At 38.6% G+C, this 21,943-nt stretch overlaps 1 protein-coding gene across 2 annotated transcripts in view; it reads left to right on the top strand.

Annotated features, from left to right (window-relative positions):
- SNRK (SNF related kinase) overlaps window positions 1–21,509 on the top strand; it is a 40,048-nt gene extending 18,539 nt beyond the window's left edge. Inside the window, exons 4-7 of one of the 2 annotated variants that reach the window (XM_015618236.3) lie at window positions 8,743–8,884; window positions 11,754–11,966; window positions 13,005–13,139; window positions 17,669–21,509. In XM_015618236.3, the coding sequence (XP_015473722.1) occupies window positions 8,743–8,884; window positions 11,754–11,966; window positions 13,005–13,139; window positions 17,669–18,887 (1,709 nt within the window). In that variant the 3' untranslated portion in view covers window positions 18,888–21,509. The remainder of the gene's footprint in view (window positions 1–8,742; window positions 8,885–11,753; window positions 11,967–13,004; window positions 13,140–17,668) is intronic. The other variant, XM_019005679.2, reaches the window with a different exon arrangement.
- Window positions 21,510–21,943: the final 434 nt, after the last annotated feature.

The following is a 21,943-nucleotide window of genomic DNA, read 5'->3' as shown; positions in this document are numbered from 1 at the left end:
CTGGAGCCTTGTACTTGGAAGCAAAGCTTTGATGTGACGGGGCTGCAGTGGATGGTGGAGATCTGTGATCCTGATAACTTCTCGGTAAATCTGAGCAAGCTAATATTTATGAAGTATAATTTATGTTCTGTTCTGGATTACTTTATGCAGAAGTTTTCATGCATTCACCAGTAAACTGCTGGGTGAAGCAAAAAATAATTTATCCAAGTGAAACTATGGAGAAGCTGTCAAGATAGGCTTCAGTTACTGCCATATCAGCTAAACTGTAATTTAAGTATAGGGATATAGTCATGTTGCTGTGTTCATGGGAGAACTGTTTTCAAGCTACTGTTGGGGAGCAAGGTTTCATTATGATGAATACATCTCCACAGCCATGTGTCTGTCAAACAAGTACTCAGATTAATTATTTCCAGCCCATGGCTGACTAATTTGGCAACACAGATCTGGAGGGACTGAAATCAGTGATGTACCAACTAGTTGTAAACCAGATGCCATGATTTGCATTCATGTGTAAAGCTATATTCAGATGTTAATTTTTTGTAAATTAAGTACAAATTATGACAGCTACAATGCATTGGAAAAGATAGTCCATCCAAAAACATGAAGATTTTTTAAGATACCAGGAGCAAATTATCTTTATATACCAAAAAAAGAACAAAGTCACTGCAGTGAAACACGTACAATAGCTGTATGTGCTGTATAGACTTTGATATGGCCAGTGATTTTCAGAACATATTTTATAAAGAAGAAAACTTCTTTTTATGTTCAACTAATTAATGTTGGGTTTTATCCTGACTGATTATTTTCTGGAGTATTAGTATTGGAATTCATGCAGAAAATGTTGGTTGAGTTTGGTTTTTAATACAGATTCAGTAACTTTTTGTGGTTAAAAACAGATATCAAAGGAGATAGAGTGTATTTTTAAATGCAGAACTGATGGTCTGCATTTAAAAAAGACAAATGGTCTTTTATTTGGAATAAAACAGACCATTTTGGAATAAAGGCAGTGGCACGTGTTCAGTAAGACCTTTCAATGGAGGTGTTTTCTATTAAAATACCCTTACTAAAATTTGAGATGCATTAGTTACTAAAAAAATGCAACAAACAACTGTTTGTATTTTAGTGGTTTTATTCAAACAGCAAAACCCATGCTATTGACTTCAGGGAAAAATAATGAAATCATAGAATGCATTGAGTTGGAAGGGACCTTAAAGACCATGCATGCATTCCCAACCCTCTGCTGTGGGCAGGGAACCTCCCACTAGACCCTGTTGCTCAGAGCCCCCTCCAAACTGGCCTTGAACACTGACAGCAAATGGGGCATCCATAACTTCTCTGGACAGCCTGTGCCTCACCACCTTGACAGTGAAGAATTTCGTCCTAATATCCAATGTAAACTTGCCCTCACTCAGTTTAAAGCCATCAGCCTTTGTCCTGTCACTGTGCCCATGTGAAAAGTCCCTCTGCAGCTCTCTTGTTTCCCCAGAACCTTCTCTTTCCCAGGCTAAACTACCCCAGCTCTCTCAGCCCGTCTCCACAGGGGATATGCTTCAGCTCTCTGATAATCTTCATGGTGTTCTCTGGACTCACTGTAGCAGGTCATGTCCTCCTTGTGTTGGGGCTTCCAGAGTACGAGCACTAGTGGCCAGGCTGAATGAAAATAGGAATAACTTTGGAAGAGAAGACTTAGTTACTGATGATCATGTCTTAGTCAAGGGAAATAACTTGGAACAGACTGTTTCACCAGACAGATAGCAAATTATTTCCTTAATTAGCTTAATAATAATAAAATGCTAATTGCCATTTATGCTCTTTTTTGGAGGGATGGGGAAAGGAAAAGATTTCTGTTAATTCTCAACTGCTTTGTGTACTAATAGTAATACTGATGGGATGTTTAGTGCTTTAAAACAAAGAAAAATCCCTATTCTGCATGTTAATTTAAAAAATCTTAGCCTTGATTGTGTATTTTTCTCCTCAGCCTTTAGCAAGGGAAAGATAAATCCCATTTTACAAAGACAAAAAAAGTTGAGTTAACAGATTGCAGCATCTCTGAGAACTAGAGAGGTCAGTATATAAGTTCATTGAAAAGCTTCTTCATTAAAAATCAAAGAATGAAAGAGTAGTTAAATCAGCTAAAAATTTAATATCTATGAAAAGGTAATCCTTGTGCTTTACTCTTACACTTGAAATTTTACTGGTCCAGTTTGAGCATATTCTAGATTTGTCAGTAGTCTTGGCACATGATAAGGTAAAAATACTTGTGATATGTAGAAATGCTGAAATCTTTTAACACAATTATTCTCTACCTTCTCGCTACTGACTTTTTATGCAAGGGATGCAACTTTTGAAGATTTTTAGGCTACAAAGGAGTGGAAATGCTTCTCTTACTCTTTTTGAAACACAAGTATATTAACAGGCACTATTCAAATGATTCAGTGTATGATACCAGCTTTTATCTTTTGTACTGTTGTATATAATATTTTAGTACTATTTTTAGTAGAAGTCTCTTCTGCAGTGTTTTACCTGTTGTGTGAATTTTTACTCTTAAATTGTGTTTTGGTTCTTCAGGCAATTATGTGAAGCTGTGCTATACATTTGAGTATTCATTCGGTTTCCTTCAACCTATTCTGTGAACAGGTTCTTAAATTCTAACTTGTAACAAGCACGCTTGCTACTTAACGTGATGAGTTAGCAGCCTGTCCTGCTCCTGAATGCATTGTGGTTCCACCCTTCAATCCAAATGAAGGAGTTCACGGTGGGGTTTTTGTGTCTTGAGTTCAAAAGAGCAGTCTGCAGGTCTCCAGTGCTCCCTAGCCCTGAACATGCCCAAAGTGAAGAGATACTGATGATTTTACCTAGATTTTTTTTTCCTATTTAGCTCTGCATACAAGAACTAGGTATTGAAGTGCTGGTGTGTTGAATCTCTTCCAAGGCTTGTGTTCAGCAAGTTTGTATGGATTGGGCTTTCTTCATGAAATCTGCTCTGAAGAGGGTAGCAGCAGCAGGGGTAACATTCTTCAGAGTCTTAACACAGTAGTTAGAGTAACTGCCCATAATCCTGGAAATAGGGGTCCATTTCCACCCTTGATTTATCCACAGTCTGTCTGTTGATACCTCTTCTAGTGGCAAAATAAACATGTAAACACTTCCGTCATTTCCATAAAAGTTGGTTTGTTTCCTTTTAGCTTAAGTGGTTCCTAGTAGAAAAGAACTATAATGTTCAGCTGTTACAGTAAATAATGTGAAGAGAAATTTGTAAAACCTGGCTAAATTTACTCAGTATTACAAGTCATTTTTGTGTCTTGTAATCTCTAAGTTCACTTATGACTTCTGTCACTTACGTAGAAACGTACATCTTATCAGCTGAGCAATATACACTGTAACACTGTTGAGAAGTTCTAAATTTAAGTTAGGAGGAAAAAAATTCAACCCTTTTCCCATCCAGGTGTGAAATAAACAACTTCAGTAAGTAGACTCAGTTTACATTATGTATGTATATGCAAATGTGTGTATTCCAAAATGACTATGGATTTTTAATTGCTTAAAATCACAAGTTTATGTAGCACATATAAAGTGTGACAAATGTCTGACTTGTGGTGAACAGTAGAAATTTGAGGGAATATGAAGCTATAAGCATCCTGTGCCACTTAAGTTGTAACTTACTGAAATCCTAAGTACTTATTTTAGGAGTAAATCACAAACTTCAGGAAGTAGTAAGTGACTAATGAAATGGTGAAGCAGATGAATTTGGATTTTGTGGAGTTTGCAAACTTGAACATGACAGATGTTTGACCACCCTGTGTTTAAGACAAGTGTAGCACAGACAGCTAATGTTGTAATTTGGTTTCTAAGGCAGTGACTTCACATTATGTAAGGAAGTTGCATATACACAGCCCTGGTTGTCATGGTTCATGGTCCCTTCCTGATTATTTAATGGCTCAGAAAACAAAAAGAAATTCCCTACTGCAGCTAGTTACTACTGCTTTTATTCTTATTTTATTCTTGTCATAGAAATGACAGTTTCAAGTTACCCAATTTAAAGGCTAAACTGTATCTTGAGATCTTCACAGGACTTTTGAAAGAGACCTTGATTTTGGCTACTGCAGAATATAAGTGTGCCTTCCTTTACTATAACAACTTTGCAGGTGATTAAGAATACTAAATGCATCCAGCATGTTGGGCCTAATTTCTGCTTTTCCAGCAGTTTTCTAAAGAGAGCAAATTAGATGACCCTTAAAGGACAGAAACAAGCAGTTTCCATAAAGCCTTCATCTGCTAATTGCTAGTTACTAAGAGTAGGAAAAGAACTTAAAATTGTGAAAAATAAATTATTGTTTGAATCTGCTTTTTAAAGGTGGTCTCTGTAACCTTCCTCTTCCTTGTGTTCCTTCAATTAAGACTCTCATCTAGAACTGGCACTGACACTCATTATGACAGAACAAAGCTCTGCCAATGAACACTGTCTTGTGTGGCTTTGTGTATTGCTTGGGGAAATAATAAAATTTGGTAAATATACATTATAATAAAGTAAACTCTGATTATCCTTTACTAATTTCTCTAAGACAACCCTTCTGAAAGATCCTGCATCTTTCAGCCAGATTACACTATTCTGGAATAGAATAATTCTTCAAAATGAACTGTAATTATTATATGAAATGGGTGAACAAAAATTGTATATTTAGAGAAGAAAGCAGTATATTTAAGTGTTTTTGCAGTATGTTTTCTGAATTTGACTGAAAAATATGCAGCTGTGTTAACAAGAGCCTCGTTAAAGGTGGTGTTGCATCAGTCATCTGGTTGGTTGGCTTTAGTTGCATGAGGAGTTGCAAACAACTGATGTGGTCTGGTTAAAGTGTGGCATGGAAAAGGGACAAGGAATCAACCCTTTGTTTGGACAGTTTGCATATGGAGAGTTTGCATATGAAGGGGCAGGACAGAACTCTTGAATGTGTTCTCTTAGTACACCTGCAGACACACAAATGCTTGGCTCTGCTTCCTGAAATGAGAGGCTTGCTATAATATGATATTGCAGGGCTTGTGAAGATGTTGCTAAGATGACATCTGACTTGTGACATAATAAGGTCTGCACTAAGCCTCCCAGTGATTTTTCAGTCTTACATGTGGATTAGACTTTCTCAGGCACACTATCTTCTTGCTTCCTGGTTATTAGTAGACTTTTAGGTTTTGCTGAGGCTGCTCACCTTTGTCCATGATACTGCAAGCTGAGTCATTTTAGCCACCTTGACTGTAGGCGCAGTGAAGATGATCTTTTTACAGCCACAGCTATAAAAATAGGCTGATAATAAAAGCCAGGTAATTGTTTCTGTCCACTGCTATTTCTTGGTCACATCAGAATAAACATCTGCTGTGCTGCAGGGTAACAAAATACACATTTGTCAGAAAAGTATAATAGGAAGCTTTGCCTGTAGTATATAAGAGCGAGGTAAAGTGTAGTTGTTGCTGTTCCAGTGCGCTTCACTGAAAGGCTAAGAATATCTACATAATATGTCAAGGTTAAATGGTCTTAAGCACTATTTTTAGTTTCTAAAAGAACTTTTTCTGCATACACATTATCCCCTTTTAGTGTATCTTATGTGCATTAAATAGAATTCGTGATATAATGAAATACAGTAGCAATTCAGTGCATGATTTATATTTCATTATTAACCAGTTTTTGTTCTATTTTCATATAACTGTGTTAAAGCTATTTCATTTTGCTATTTGCAGCTCTTCTTATCTGGAAAGACCCATGGGTAAAAACTGCAAAATACAGTAACTAGTGAAAGAAAAAATACACAAAATTCTCTGTTATGTGCTGGCTAATCAGTAATGACTGCTTTATTTGTAAAGACATAAAGGTTGATGTCTAATGGACATTGCATAGTTGCAAACAATAGTGGTTTGGAGGTTTACTTTGCATTTAGAGGATCAGCAGGATTTTGCTTCTAAAAATGTTTTTTATTTTTATGAAGTAAATGTGCATACATGTTTATCTAAATAAATTTCAGAAAACTAAAACAGTACCTATTATTACATATGTTCTTCCAACTTGAAATACAGCAAAGTGTATGTATAGCCTAGAGAAGAAGCCGTGTGTGTAAAATGGAAAAAAAAAATTAGGAGGCTACCTCGTAATGGAAAGTACTTAAAAACATGTTCAGTATCTGCTCAGTGCAATTGAAACTTCAAGGTCTGGTAAAGTTTCCTGTCTATGGTGATTTAATGGAACTTCAATTCATGTCTTTCTTTGACTGCTGTCCTTTTCTCAGGACTGTCTTACTATTTTTAAGCTTGATTTCTTACTGTCTTTTTCCTTCTGTATAAATTTCTTATGTGCTTATTTTTAAATAACAATTTAATTAGATTGTTCCCCTCCCCAGTATTTTTCTCTTGGCTTAAATTTGGCCAGTATGTATTGCTTTATTATAGCAAATGTAATTTGTCTGTAATAATGAATACTGTGTGGATTATTGTAAAATACTTCACGCTAAAAGGACACATGAAACATTCTCATGTGGAGAAGTATTGAACAGAATACTAGGATAGATCAAATCAGAACACAGATGTTAGGCAAAGTTAAAAATCTAGGAAGGATATTGATAGCCAGAAGATGACTGGTCATAGAAATGCATAAATTCACCTGTCTTTTGTGCTTGCAAAAATTTCACATAATCTGTTGCGTGGTGGGAGATAGATAATACACCAAAACCTTTTGGCTGCTTTGAAACTAATCAAGAAAGCAGAAAGACAGCAAGTAATGTTGCAAAATTAAAGGTGAACCTTTTAGGTGAAACTGCCTCCCTGTGTTGTGAGGGCTTTTAAAGTCCTGCATTCCTAAACATTGCCTTTCCGGCATTAAGCTGTCGAAGTCCTAAAGCACTTACTGAGTCTGTAAACATGGTGATGGTCATGCTGAACTTGCAGGTTATACATGATGTGGTGTACCAGCCTCAAAATGCTGAGTACCTACAGGATTGAGGCCCTAGTGAGCATAGCAGAAATCCAGTAATTGTCTGAGTTTAATAGCATACACTTACTACAAATTAGAGCTCTAAAGAAAATTACCATGTAGTGTTTCTATTCCCCTGTCAGCAAAACCATAAGAAGAATAGGTCCTAACTAGCAAAAGGAGTAATTGTTCTAGGGATGAATCCGTCTGATTTACTTTATTAAATAAAACTGTAGCTATCCTTCTGCATGAAATGCACCTTGAGTATTTCAAATGGGCCACAGAAAGCAAGATGCAGTTGAGTAGGTAGCTTATGTTCCCCTCTTGCAAGTCCTTCCAGGAAAAAGCTGGCATGCTCTGTGTCCCAGATCACTGCTGGCTGCTCTACCCTCTTTCCTTGGGAGGTGCCTGCCCAATCATTTCTCAGCTGTTTGGTTTTAATGGGTACAGATCTGTAACATGTTAAGGGTTTAAGATTGCTGCTGAAATTCCCAGAGCATGGAGTTGTAGCTCCAAGTTTAAGATCATGGAAATTTTATTAAGCATGTATTGGAGTGAGTTACTTCTTTTTCTGTAATATGATGCATTTCTTAATATTTATGCTTCCTTTATTAAATGCAGTGACACTCATGAAATACTTTCTTTTAGGCAGGCTCTTAATAACAATTTGAACTAAATACTATTACACTAAGTAGAAACCAACTACAGAAGCCCCAAAGTGCTTCTTTTTCATCTTTTGGTATGCCATTCCACTGGGGAACAAGAGAGTTGTTAAATGTTTATTTTACACAAGCAGGAATTAGAAGGAAACAAGAAGACTCCCAGAGTGTAGTGGAAATCACTGTTAATTGTTATGTTTGTATATTAAAAAAAAACAACCAACCAGCACCCAAAACCCACTTGTCCACACTTCATAGTATCATTGGTATAAGAAGCTGGTTTTACATAAACTAATTTAGTTACTGTTGGAAGTGCCAAATTTTAAAGCAACATAACACCGCTGAAGGAAAAACATAGCAAAATCAGTCTTACTATAAAAAGGGACTTTCTTTGTAATTTCTTGCATTATGGAGTAGGTGGGGGTTGGTCTCTTTATCCAGGCAGCAGCTGACAGAACTAAAGGACAGAGTCCTAAGCTGTGCCAAGGGAAATTTAGGTTGGATGTTAGGAAAAAAGGTTTTTATGGAGTGATAAAGTACTGGAATTGTCTGCCCAGGGGAGTGGTGGAGTCACCATGGATGTGTTTAAAAAAAGATTTGATATGGCACTTGGTGCCATGGTTCAGTTGAGGTGTTAGGGCATGGGTTGGACTCAGTGATCTTAAAGGTCTCTTCTAACCATGCGATTCTGTGATTCAGAGTAACATGTAAACAATAGAACAGTTTATTTATGCAAGCCCTTCAGAAAGGAATGTGCTTTGAATTCAAATCTCTCGAATAACCTGTGCCTACCTGTTGTCAAAGGGTAAAGAATTCATGCCTTCTAAGTGACCAGATTATTTTCAGCTTTACCTAACACTGCTGTCAAAAGTGTTAATGCATCTCAAACGTTATGCATCCTTGAAGTAATGAATTCTGGGTTTTTTCCCCTTCAAAAACTGTAAAAGCTGTCAAGCAGTGGAACTACTGTATTTTGTACTTCAGTGGAATTGCAATTTCCATAAATAATGCTCATAATGAAGAGTGCAATAATCATCCCAGTATGCATTTTAAGTATATTTCATGGGTTGGATGGTAATTACATCTGTATCCTAAACAGTTTGGTTTTTCTAAATGTGTACTTTATATTTACAGATATATGGAGTTTGGGAGTCATCCTCTTCATGTTGGTCTGTGGACAACCACCATTCCAAGAAGCAAATGACAGTGAAACTCTGACTATGATAATGGACTGCAAATACACAGTGCCACCTCATGTGTCCAAAGAATGTAAAGAGTAAGTAGGGTACTAAGCAACTTGGAAGCATTCACAGAAGTGAATTTTCATTACTTTTGGGAGTTTCACATACTATATTATCAATGTGTAGAACGTTCCTTGATAGCCTTCCTTTTATGTCTGTCAGTTGTCATGCATTTTATAAAGAACTGAAGAAGTTACTCAGTACTAATTGCCTTTGGCCAACTCTTTTGCTGGACAAATTACCAGGTGGTGTTGTGATTATTCTGTCACAATTGCTTATCAATTTCTGTCCAAACAACGAATTACCAAAACCTGTCACACAGCAAGTTTTGCTCATCTCCTACTGAAACTGCAAATCCAAATTAACATCTTAGGTTACCAAAGGAGAAAAATACTTTGTCTGGAAATACCATATCCACTTAGGAGTCACAATTCCTTTTGATGTGTTTTTCTGCAGTGTTCATTGGAGCTTTTTTATTGATCTGTTCCAGTATTTCCCATGTTTCCCTATTGGCTAATGACCTTCGGGCCTATAAAAACATATCCCAGTTGCATCACTTAGACAATTTTAAAATATTTTTCTGGGTTCTTGGATTTGCAGTGGAATATCTTTTAATTTTCAATACAGAGAACCATATGCTTTTATAAATGCATTTGGTTCAGTAAAGAAAACTAGAGCAGCATCTAGAATTCTGTTATTTGCCAAAGAATAAAGTTTGTTACAGCTGTGGTCATGATGACCATTCCTTTCTTTTCCTGTCATCTGTGCAGTCAAGGAGTCTAATCCATAATATGGTGGGCAGCATCCTAGCCTGCATCAGCAGCAGTGTGGCCAGCAGAACCAGGACAGTGATCCCCTGTGCTCAGCACTGGTGTAGGCACATCCTGAGCTCTGTGTTCAGTTTTTGGGCTCTCAAGAAAGACATGGAAGTGATGGATTGTGTCCAGAGAAGGGCAGTGAAGCTGGGGAGCAGCTGGGGTTGTTTAGCCTGGAGAAGAGGAGGTTCAGGGGACACCTTACTGTTCTCTACAACCACCTGAAAATAGGTTGTAGCCAGGTGGAGTGGGTCTCTTCTCCTAGGTAACAAGCAATAGGATGAGGAAGTGACCTCAAGGTTAAGATTGGATATTAGGAAAAATTTCTTGTCAAGCCTCAGGACAGGCTGCCCAGGGAAGTGGTAGAATCACTATGCCTGGAGGTGATGATTCAAAGCCAGTGTAGATGTGGCACTTAGAGAAGTAGTACAGTGGTGAGCATGGTGGTGCTGTTTTAGTGGTTGGACCTGATGCTCTCAGTAGTCTTTTCCAGTTTTAATGATTCTACCGTTCTGTGCCATAGCTGGTGTTCTTGTCTTGTCATTAGTGTTTAACACACTCCAGTAACATGGAAAAACTGCTCTGAGCTTGAAGAGCTTCACATACAGGAAGAGGCTTAAAGTACAATACAGGTAGATGTTTAAGAGGGACCTCTTATTAGTGAATTGTATCAAATCAATCTCTTGAGATGCTGCATGCTGTGTGAGGCCAGGAAACTTCTCTTCTGCAGCCTTTTGCTTAATATACTTGCTAACATTGCTTTGCTTACATGTCCAGATCTGTTTTCTCTATACAAAACATGAAAAATGTACAGCTGGTTACCAAGGTTCTCTATAGGTTAGGTTTTCTTAGGGAAAAGGCTCTGGGAATGTTTAAACTTCCTTCTTGGAGTGAAAGCATTTGTGGTTTGAGATGCATAAACAAGCTTCAAGCAGGAGGCACATGTGCTGCATTTGTGCCATTTGACTACAGGTGTAGTTTAAGGAAAAGTCAAATTAAATAATGGAGTTTGTTCTCTTTCTGTCATAATATTAACAAAAGCAAAGAAACTCAAGGCTCCCATGTCTCACCCCACTTTTCCTCTTGGTAAGGGCAGAGACCACAGCTAATAAAAATAAATGTGACTTTTTTTTTTACAGTAGAATTTTTTAAGAAGGTTGGATTAAACTCCACTTTAAAATCAATACATCATCTCACACAGAAAAAAAAACAAACAAAAAACCCAAACAACAAAAAAAAACCATAAAAAGTTGTGATTACCTTTGTGCTTTGTTTGTGGCCTTGCAGTCAGAAGTTGCATGGTATAGTATATTTAGTGGAAGAAAAAGCAGTATATGAGAACTGGAGAACATGGAGAAATACAGTTTCTTTGTAACCTTGGCAACAAGACCATAGATCCATATTTGTTGAACAAAGGCAAAAATACTTTCCCCAAGAATTTTCCACATACAGTAAGTGAACAGAGATATGCTCTGCTAATGAAGTCTTCTTTCTGTGTTTACTTGGGGAATTCTTCATGCACTTTCTTTCCAGCATTTGTAAAATCTCAGGATCAGCTCTTTAGTAGATCTGTAACTGCATCGTCCCAGAGAGTGTATTGGTCTGTTTAGTTTTTTTTCTATGTGGGTAGAACAAACCAAAGTATTTTCAAGGACATTGAAGACTCAAATGTCTGCTAGTTACTTCAGAATAAAATATTTTTTTATCTTGCCTTTCCACATACTTGTTGACAGCAGCAATAATAAAAAATCACATTTATCTTGCTTTACAGACTAGCTGATAGGCCACCTGTGACCTACAGTTGCCCTATAAAACCTACTAAAATTGAAGAAATGAGAAAAATCAGATGAATTATCTAAGTAAAGGAAAACTGCAGTGTTTATATTTATAGTTTTAATAAATTGTTTCAGTTTAGCAGTATTTGTAATGTCTTTGAGACTAAACAGTTTCCCATCACATTGTTTACTGTGAGACTTCTGAAGATCTCTGTGACCTGACAGCACAAAATGTCTGCCTAATGTTGCTTTTTACAGCAGCTGTTTTTTTAAACACGTGTGCATTTTTGTTTAGATTTATTTTTTATTCACAGTCTAATTACACGGATGTTGCAGAGAGACCCGAAGCGAAGGGCATCTTTGGAAGAGATTGAAAACCATGCATGGCTCCAAGGAGTTGATCCATCTCCTGCAACCAAGTACAATATTCCTCTTGTATCGTACAAAAATCTGTCTGAGGAGGAGCACAACAGTATCATACAGCGCATGGTTCTTGGGGACATCGCAGACAGAGATACCATAGTGGAGTAAGTCAGCAGCCTTCTAAATGCAGTTTGTTTTGTGCATCCCTCGTTTTTGATTCAACATCACAAGAACCTGTGTACTTCGGTGTTTAAATATCAGGCAAACTGTCTTGCACTGTCATAGGATATTGTAGGATCAGAAATACTTAAGTGTACCCAAATTTGGGAAAAACTTGAAGAAAATGTGTTGGAACAGTGTTTTGATTCCTGCAGTAGCCATCCTGAGTAAACTTAAATGCTTTGGAATCCATGCTTGTTCTTCATCTCTCATGCATATTTGAAAGTGATAAATTGTAGCATTTTTCCCTTAGCAAATTTCCAGTGTACCTGAATCTTTGTTAATTTCAAATATTTTTCCCTTTATGTAATGCATAATAATCACTGTCACTGAGGGAGCTTGCTAGAAAGCTACATAGATTCTTCTAATAGATTAAAACTCCCAAATTTCAAAAATATTCCCCAAACTGAAAGCGGTCTTAAACATTTTTTCCTTTTTTTATGTGTTCAGCTGTAACAAACTGTTGATGGGGAAGGGAAAGCAGCAGTCTTACTTGTTCAGCTTTTAGCTGTGTAACAGGGGCAGCCTTTCTGATACAGTGTCTGAGTGACACTTACTGGCTTATGAACTTACTTTTGCTATAAACTCAATGTGACAGCCCTAAAATAATGGAAGTTTTCTTCCACTTGTTGCATAACCAAATATTGGTACTTTGTGGTTGCATGTGCCAGTGGGAGAACCCGTCATTGGTGCTGAACATTAATAAAAAACAGTTCACATTTAAAGAATGTAAAATAAAAAATAATTTCTTACTTTTGTTGGATGATATTCTAAGGATGTCTGCAACTATAGGTGAAATTGCTTGACTTGTTGGCTCTTTATTTTTAATAAAATTAAGGTATGCTCATCAAAAGATCAGAAATGGAAAGTGCTGTTTTCAGGCACTCTTCCTGCTATGGGAAGCACAGCAAGCTACAAGATGCATGTCCAATTCTTAGAAACCACTGATGGATGGGTTATTTCATGTTTTGTACTTTCCTCAGGGCATTGGAGACTAACAAATACAATCACATCACTGCTACTTACTTCTTACTAGCTGAAAGGATCCTGCGAGAAAAACAAGAGAAGGAAATTCAGACCAGATCTGCAAGCCCCAGCAACATCAAAGCTCAGTTCAGGTGAGAATTGAGGAATCTAAATGGCTTGGAGGGGTTTGGATTTTTTTTGTTTGTTTGTTTTTTATATTGTCTTAATGAGAATATTAAATTTCTCAAGTACTGCTTTCTTGAAAGCAGTAAAATACTCATTGCAAATTTTCAAGGTCTTCAAAGTGCTGCAGACACCTCAAACTTTTCAGAAATCAGTTGCACATATTTTCAATTCCTTCCCCTCTCAGGAAATGACAAGGCAATTTGAAGTGTGTACCTTTGAAGAGGCAAGTTTTCACACCTCCTAGAAAAGGGCTTGTTCATTGACCTTCAGCTCCTCATACAAATTGTGTTATGTAATATCCCTGGAGAAAAATTAGTTGCATAATCCATAAACCTGCTGATATGGAATTAGTTATAAATGAGAAGTAACTCTAAATGTGATCTGTAGGTTATGTTCTTTTTCATGTCAGTTGGCTGTGTTTGTTGTCTAAGAAAAATTGTTGAATTTACCATTTCAATCAGTCACTTAAAGATACTGCAGTAGATCGTTTTTGTGAAACAAAAACATGAATTTAAAAATCTTTATAAGTAAAGTTCCCTGAGATTTTCCAAGCTTCAGCTTGGGACACTGTAAAACTAAAAGGGGGAAATTTGGCTTCTGGCATGTAGTTGGTACTGGGGTATGTTCAGCCAGTTCATTTGCTCTGCAGGCAGTTACCAGAGCATCCCACATGTTGTTACAGCAGAATATGCTTTAAAACACCCACCCAACCAAAAACAAACCAACCAACCAAAGCACCCAACCCAAAAGGCAAAAAGTATATAATTTCCACTTGCACATTGATATTGGAGGATTCAAGTTTTGAGCAATTATTTTTCTTAAACATTGTGTTTTTTCTTTCCTGAGTTAAGTGTTAAACTATCACTAAAGATCTGCTGATATTGAATAGAATATGGCCCATCTTGACAATTGTTCCAGTGAAGATGGAGGAGGTACTGAAGCATTTCCATTAACTTTCATCCTGTAACCTCCAGTCTTTCCTAAAGTTGCCTATTTAGGTAAAATATTGGCAACTGTTACTAGCAATAATGACAATTATTAGTAGATAATTTATGAATGAGAAAAGAATTCTAAATATTTGTGCTGATGTTTAGCATTGCTAAACTAACTCCAGCAACACCTTCAGTGTTGTTCATCTGTGTGATTTAGAGAAAAAGACAAAATAACTTGTTAATTCCAAGAGTTTCTTCGTGCAACTTTTGTGGGATTTCATATGTGAAATCATTTAATAGGAATAAATGCTGGGATGTCCTTCTGGTGCACAGTCTAGTTTCCTTGGCCTAATGGATAAAAGTAAGGTACTGCTACCTCAAGTTAAATTTTTTTTTTTAAAAAATGGAGACTTGTTACAAATTAAGGACACACACTTGGGAAAATGGGTTAAAGTCTCCATTGGCTGTCACCTTGGATTTAGGCTTGAGATTTTACAGACATCACTTCTGAATACCATTCTGTCTCCCTGAATTATGAGTTGATGCTCCATGAATGTTACAGTGTTTTCAGTATCTTGGTCATCCCCAGTTGAGACTGCACCCTGCACTTTGTACACCTAATGATCACTCAGTGGTCACTGATGTTGGAGATTTTATCTTAGGTGGTTGCAAGTAGTTCAGAAGAGTTCCTGTTGCAGACATCTAAGGGTGGCCTACAGAAACTAAATGGCCTGGAGTTTGGTGTTAGAGAGCTCACCTCTCTTCAAGGGTGATACTGTTTGACTCGGCAGTTCTCTCATGCTGGACCATCCCCTCATTTTTATGCCAGCTTCTTTGAAAAAAGAAATCCCATTAAAGTGCCTAATACTAAGTATTACTTATAAAACAAATTACTCTAGAGGAAGATCTGGAGTTCACTTTCAAATAGAAATTCTGAAACTGTAAAGTTGGCTTTTGAATTGTTTGGAGTTTTTTTTTTCCTCAGTGTCACTCTTTCACTAAATAGCAGCTCTAGTTATACAAGAAACTGGAACAAAAAGTTCAATTAATCTAAATTTTTATATGAATTTGTAAAGTTGGAGTAGCTGTAGCCTGCACTATGAGTATGAAGGTTCATAACAAGCACATCTGTTCAGACTTGGGAACCCTTGCTCTAATGGTCCCAGTAGCTGCTCTTTGCCTCCATGATGGTTCTAAATTCCAAGTGTTTCTATAGAATGACTTTAAGGAAAAGACACACAGTAGTGCATTACTTTGACTTTTGAGACCTCAAAATATTAACAACAACAGCAAAAGAAAACCAACTCCGAAAAAACTACTTATTTGCAACCTGGAGCTTCTTTTCTGTCCCTCTCTCCCCCCAGGCCCACTAAATGGGGAATAAAGGGAGAGGCAGAAGGGAAGGGAGGCAAACATGGGCTGCTATGAGAGATAAACATATTGTAGTGAGGAGGTTTATTGCCTGGCAACTACAGTACTGTAAGATACTATATTTGCTCTTTATTGTGACAACTACAGAACTCTTCCTATTTTTGCTGACAAACCAGTCTGTTCTTTTAGCATGGCAAGTTTCTGAAATATTTAGATCTTCATTTTCTGTCATGTTTGTAGTTTTGTTTCTAGTGTATTTAAGTCCCATTTGTTAATTACAAGCAATTGTTTGTGTTTAAAATACACAGCTGAGCACAAGTCATCAGCAAACTGGGTCAGTGTTTCCCAGCACTTCTGGAGACAGCTGGGGCTAAGAGAGGGTGCCAGTGTCAAACCAAGGCAGACCACAGCCCGGGCTTCACTTCTTGTCTGTGCAGCTTGGCTTGGAGCTGCTGCTTGTGTTGCCTCCCTCCAGGTAGAGCTTCCCACTGGAGAAAGGCTGGTGGAGACCACCAGCAGCTCCCAGAGAGACAGGCAGGAGCTTCCATGCAGGGAATGCACCACACAGGCTTGGGTGGTGTGTGGGCAGCCGGACCCTACTGTTAGAGGGTCCTGGGATAGAGGGCAGAGGTTTCTGGCACTGTCGGTTGAGCAAAACCGATGCAGGTGCTTCACAGCAAAGTCTGCAGCAAGGCTGGCTTTAGTACAGCCTCCTCCTCAAAGTTTGTACAACTGGGGAGAGAGCTGTCAGGAGACAACCTGGTGTAGAGCAGTATCTTCTCACACTTTGGGGTCCTTTTCTGTGCAGCCTTCAGCAAGTCCAGTCCTACTGCAGCAAAGAGGTATCTGAGCCTTCCTTCTTCCTTCAGCTTGACCTCCTGACATGGCAGAGAGCAGGAAACTGATGTGATTCTTGTGTTTTTGTTTGCAGCCTGTCAGGCAGATACCTGGGGTCACACTTGGTGTGAAATGTTCTCTGCTGTCCTCCTCCTCTTGCTTCTAAGGAAGGCTAGGAAGCCATGCAGGCCTTTCTTTTGGTACACACAAAATAGGTTAGGAATGTCTTGTAATGTGCTGTCCATATATGAACAGAGGTCTCTACCACAGCTTTTCATGCAGTAGCCAGAGTATTTTTGTTTTGCCAAGTTAAGAGATTAGCTAACTTTTTAAAATGAAAGACAAAAAATGTGGGGCTTATGCTTGAGTGAAGTCGAAGAATTGTTCAATGTTAACGTGTTGGTCTGTAGATGTTGGTTTTTTGGATTAGGCTTTTAAAATAAAGGGTAACAATCTTTGTTCTTAATTTATTCTGTGTGCATTATTGGAAAATTACAATATATGTTAAGATCTAAATGTAAATCATTGGAGTAGCTTAAGATACTAGAGATAAGACATCAGCTGCCTATTTGTAAATCTGGTGCACACTCATGTTACTTTCATTTTGATTTGAGCTAATGCTATTACAGTGTCATACCTTTTCAGCTTGGATTTGGAGTTTATTCAAGTGTCATATTCTTAAACAGCTTGAGTTCTCAATTCATGCAGTTGTATTATTCCAGATTCTCGGCTAAGGACAAATAAACGTATGATATCAATTTGTGTGAGTTTAAAATTATAGGGAATTTTGTAGAATAGAGCTTGGTGAGAATAAGAGACTGTTTTGTCTGACTCACCTTTTCAGTCTCACTTATGTTAATTCTAACCTAATTTTTATATGAAGAATATTGGGGGGAAAACCCCAGAAGCTTCAGATTAAAAGTTGTTTGCAATACTGTCTTACTTAAGTTGTGCTTGAATAGGTTTGTACCTTCCTCTAGGTGGTTCTGTACCAATCTCAGATTATTTTTTTGAGACACAATTATTTCAAGTTTTTTTATTGCTTCATTCATTTTCTGAGAGCAGTAAAATCCTAAATTTTGATTTGGCAGTAACCAACATCATTTCTAAACTGTGTTCTTGTATATGTGGTGCTCCTTTCAAATAGCAGCATTTCTAAAGGAATGCATGTTCTCTGAGAACTCTTCCTTGTGCTCAGTCACTCAGTAGTGTTGTTTACAGACATGCCACTCAGGAGCCCAATTTGTGTGTCAGTACTTGTTCTTCTCTAGTGCAGAGCTTACACTTCCTTCTAAGTTCTGAAATGCTTCCTTGAAATGATGTAACTTCCTGTTTATCTTTAATTTTTTATGCAGGCAGTCGTGGCCGACAAAAATTGATGTCCCCCAGGATCTGGAGGATGACCTTACAGCAACCCCTCTGTCCCACGCCACTGTTCCTCAGTCCTCACCGGCTCGCACGGCTGAGAACGTTCTCAACGGGCACCGCAGCAAAGCCCTGGGGGATTCGGCAAAGAAGGAAGAGATCCCTGAACTGGCTGGGCCAGCACTTTCCACAGTTCCATCGGTGAGCTTAAAACCCACTACAAGTGGCCGGAAGTGCTTGTTCAGAGTAGAAGAAGATGAAGAGGAGGATGAGGAAGATAAAAAACCTATTTCTCTTTCTACTCAAGTTGTTCTGCGTCGTAAGCCTTCGGTTACAAATCGTCTTACTTCGAGAAAGAGTGCACCGGTCCTCAACCAGATCTTTGAGGAGGGCGAGTCAGATGATGAGTTTGACATGGACGAGAACTTGCCCCCAAAGCTCAGCAGGTTAAAGATGAACATCGCCTCGCCCAGCACCGTGCACAAACGCTACCACCGGAGGAAAAGCCAGGGACGGGGCTCCAGCTGCAGCAGCTCCGAAACCAGCGATGACGACTCGGAAAGTAGGAGGCGTCTGGACAAGGACAGCGGGTTTACTTACTCCTGGCACAGAAGGGATAGTAGCGAAGGACCACCTGGCAGCCAGGGAGATGGTGGTGGACAAAGCAAACCAAGCAATGGAAACGGAGGGGTGGACAAAACGAGCCCAGGTGATAACAGCAAAGGTGGGGGGAGTCCCTCTGGTAGCTCCGGTGGGAACACCAACACCACCTCGGGTTCCACTCGGAGATGCGCTGGATCTGGAAACTCGATGCAGCTGTCATCCAGAAGTGCAGGGGAACTGGTTGAAAGCCTGAAGCTCATGAGCCTTTGCCTAGGTTCACAGATTCATGGCAGCACGAAATACATTATTGACCCTCAAAACAATCTCTCCTTTTCCAGTGTGAAAGTACAGGAGAAATCAACGTGGAAAATGTGTATAAGCTCCAGCGGAAGTGCAAACCAGGCTTCATCACTGGGCAGCCTAAAATTTTTTTCTGACCAAATGTCAGACACAACAAATGAATTGGAACGGCTAAAGAACAGGAACTTGAAAAACAATGTGCTACAACTACCTCTCTGTGAAAAGATATCTGTGAATATTCAGCGGAACCCAAAGGAGGGGCTGCTGTGTACCTCCAGTCAAACCAGTTGTTGTCACGTCATTTGACAGTGACCTGACTCGAACAGCTCGATCTGCTTGACAGCGTCATTCTTCCTGGTCAGAGCTGTGAACACCTTGTCACGGACCCCCTTTTGTTGTCTTAAGATTTTTAAGTGGGCTTCAAGCAGTTATTTATTATACTTTAATTTTGTGTTTGCTTGATGGTATGACAATGCATGGTCTTTGCATGCTGCTAGCAGATATGTTTTTCTTTTTAAACACAACAGAATATTTTATTGTGTAATTTTTACATTTATAATTTTACTATGGAAGATCTGGATTAAATTAAAATAAAGATCTGGATCCTAATGTAAATGAAGCACTTAGAAGTTTCATGTTCTGCACTTAAACTAGAGAGAGAAGCTTTTGTTTGCTTATGAAATGTTAATTCTTGTTCTGACCTTCTGTGAAAACTAAAATATGTGATATGTGGCATACTTCTATGTGTCTGAAACAGAACCAAAGCAATAATGTTTTGATGCTGAAAACTCTTCAGGGAGCTTTCAGATGTTCCAAGGCTTGTACAAAGCAAAGATGCACTGAAAATTAGTGATCTTGAAATATGATTTTAAACCCACACCTATTTGTCTTAAGCTATGATATGGATGAAGTTGTGGCTCAAAAATCAAACTGAAAAGATCTTGTTTTTGCTAGAGGCAGTTTTCTTTAAAAAAAAAAAAGAAAAAAAAGCAAGTAGATTTGTAAGGCAGCTTTCTCCCATAGAATTATGTTAATATTACAAGCAGACAATCTTTTTTAATATAACAAAGGTAAATTATTAAGTCTACTTCTGAGTTTTTACATGCTAACTGAAAATAAAGTATTTGTATGAATTACTTTTGTTAGTAGTATATCATGACACCTAGTATTTTAGGTTTTTACCTTGTAAACCCTCTCTGCTGTTCTCCCCTCCCCTCCCCTCCCTGAGATTCCAGAAGGCAATAAGGGATGGAAAATCTTTAGGTAATTGGATTCACATTGAAATTATTGTCATTTACAGTTTTGTTATTGTTACTCTTTTTAGGACTTAAAATACTGCTGTTCCCCACATGTACACCACTTATTTTCCCTCAGTAATACACTTGTTCATAAAGTCCATTTAAAATAGCCTGTAGGAAAGTGTTGCTTTCACAGCTCTGCGCCTTCCTGTCAGGTTTCCTGTTGCCATGGCAAGGTCTTGATTTAGAGTATTTCTGTACAAAAGGATACTTTTGACCAGATGAATTAACTTTGTGGAATTTTATTATCTAGAATAAAATATATTGCAGATTCCTAGTTTTGGGAAGGGCAAGAATGTTGTATTTTTTCATGCTGTGCACTGGGTCTTCTAAGCAATGCTAGTGAAACTGGGGGTACTATGTAGCAGCGCCCTGGGCAGACCCTGGGTGTCCCGGAGGAGTCTGACACTGTTGAGCATCTTGTAACACTTTGAGAGTGGTGAATACAGCGCTTTGTGTCTGCTGTGGAGGGGGCAGAGCACCAAAGAGCGGCTGGGCCAGGATGGCCACAGCTCATGACAGCTCTTGTGATTCCTGCAAGGCTTCAGAGAGTCTGAAGTGCATGGGGTGTCCTTCCTGGCGAGCTCAGCCGGGGGTTCTGCTTCCGGAACAAGGCAAAGGAGAAGTGTTCCGCTTCTTTAAGTTTTAATCTCTAGTTGCAGTTTAATTAAAAGCTACAAGCATAGATGTGTGGGTGAAGCCATAGAACATAATTGCTTGAAATTTTTGAGCAGGGATCTTACCAAGGGCCAGAAACGAGATGTGTGGTTCACAGACAGTGAGCGTAACATCCACGTAGGAGACAAGTTTATAAAGGGCATTGGCAATAAACTTTATTTGTTGCAGCTTTTTTCCAAGTATTGTAAATACTCTTTCCTGATATGTACAGCCTTGGAATGGCACCTTTTAACTAACCCCAGGTGTATTTTGTTTCCAATGTTTTTATATACGACTGTATATATGGTGCTCACTTTAGAACAGCAGTGTTGACCATTTATGCTGCATAGTTGTATTATAGCCTTATAGTTGTGTGTGGCTGGTTGGACCTCTGGGTGTACAGATGTGTACAGATGTGTTAGTCTGAGTGCTGTCCTCTCTCCCTCTGTTGATAGGTGAATGACTGTGCATGTGGTGTACGTCGTGTTATGTCGTCACGTAAAAGGAAGGGCGAGAATAACCACTACATTAAGATAATATTGGACCAAACTATTTAGAGCAAGTAAACAGTTTCTTGTACCCCTTAACGTGTCTTTAAGAGTTGCATATAGTTACAGTAGTGTATAAAGTAAATATTGTGCAAAAACAGTTAGTCTTGTATTTTTCTGTATGTGTGTATATAAAAATATATAAAAAATAATGTACCTCTAGCAACTTAATCTGTATTTAAGATGTGACAATCTTGACACAGAATTTTAAGAGTAGCAGTCTAAATAAGCAGAATTAATGAACAGAAGTATAAAAAATTTCTCACCAAGAAAGAATCCATGTGTGTTAAGAGGGTACAGAAATATCAACTGATCTTATTGCTTCTGGCAATGTTTGGCTTTTTCATTGTACAAACATTCATGGTGTGCGACAGAAATGGAAAATCCAGTTAATAAAAGTGATATCCTGATTGATGCATAGCCAATGACTTGCATGGATGGGGTTTGTGTCTCCTGGTGTTTGCTGAGAGAGGGTGGCACAGGCTCCAGGCCAGTCCCTGCGCTGCAGCACCTGGGGAGAGCGAGGGGCCTTGCCTTGTGTGTGCATGGACATTCAGTTATTCTCTTGCAGTGATCAGCTGCCTTTGTTTGGGCTTAACAGTCCTCACAGTTATATGCTGAGTCTGTCTCAAGGCTGAGGGAGCTGTTCCTCAGGCAGAACCTCAGACCATTGTTCATTCTAATGTGAAGTGGGTAATAGTAAAGACAGGGGAGAGCACAGTGGCAGCCCACTGAGCCCCACCAGCACTGCTGCAGTGAGGTGCCCGGGGCTGCCAGGGAGCGGGCTGGCTTTGGCATCTTCAGGCACTCCAGAGGTGTCTGTTGCTGGCCTGTGGTTGGAGCAGCTCAGCAGCACAAC

This window comes from Parus major, chromosome 2, assembly GCF_001522545.3.
Source record: "Parus major isolate Abel chromosome 2, Parus_major1.1, whole genome shotgun sequence".
Classification (NCBI taxonomy): Eukaryota; Metazoa; Chordata; class Aves; order Passeriformes; family Paridae; genus Parus; species Parus major.
Note: the sequence above shows the minus strand (reverse complement) of the source record. Positions and strands in the feature narration are given on the sequence as shown.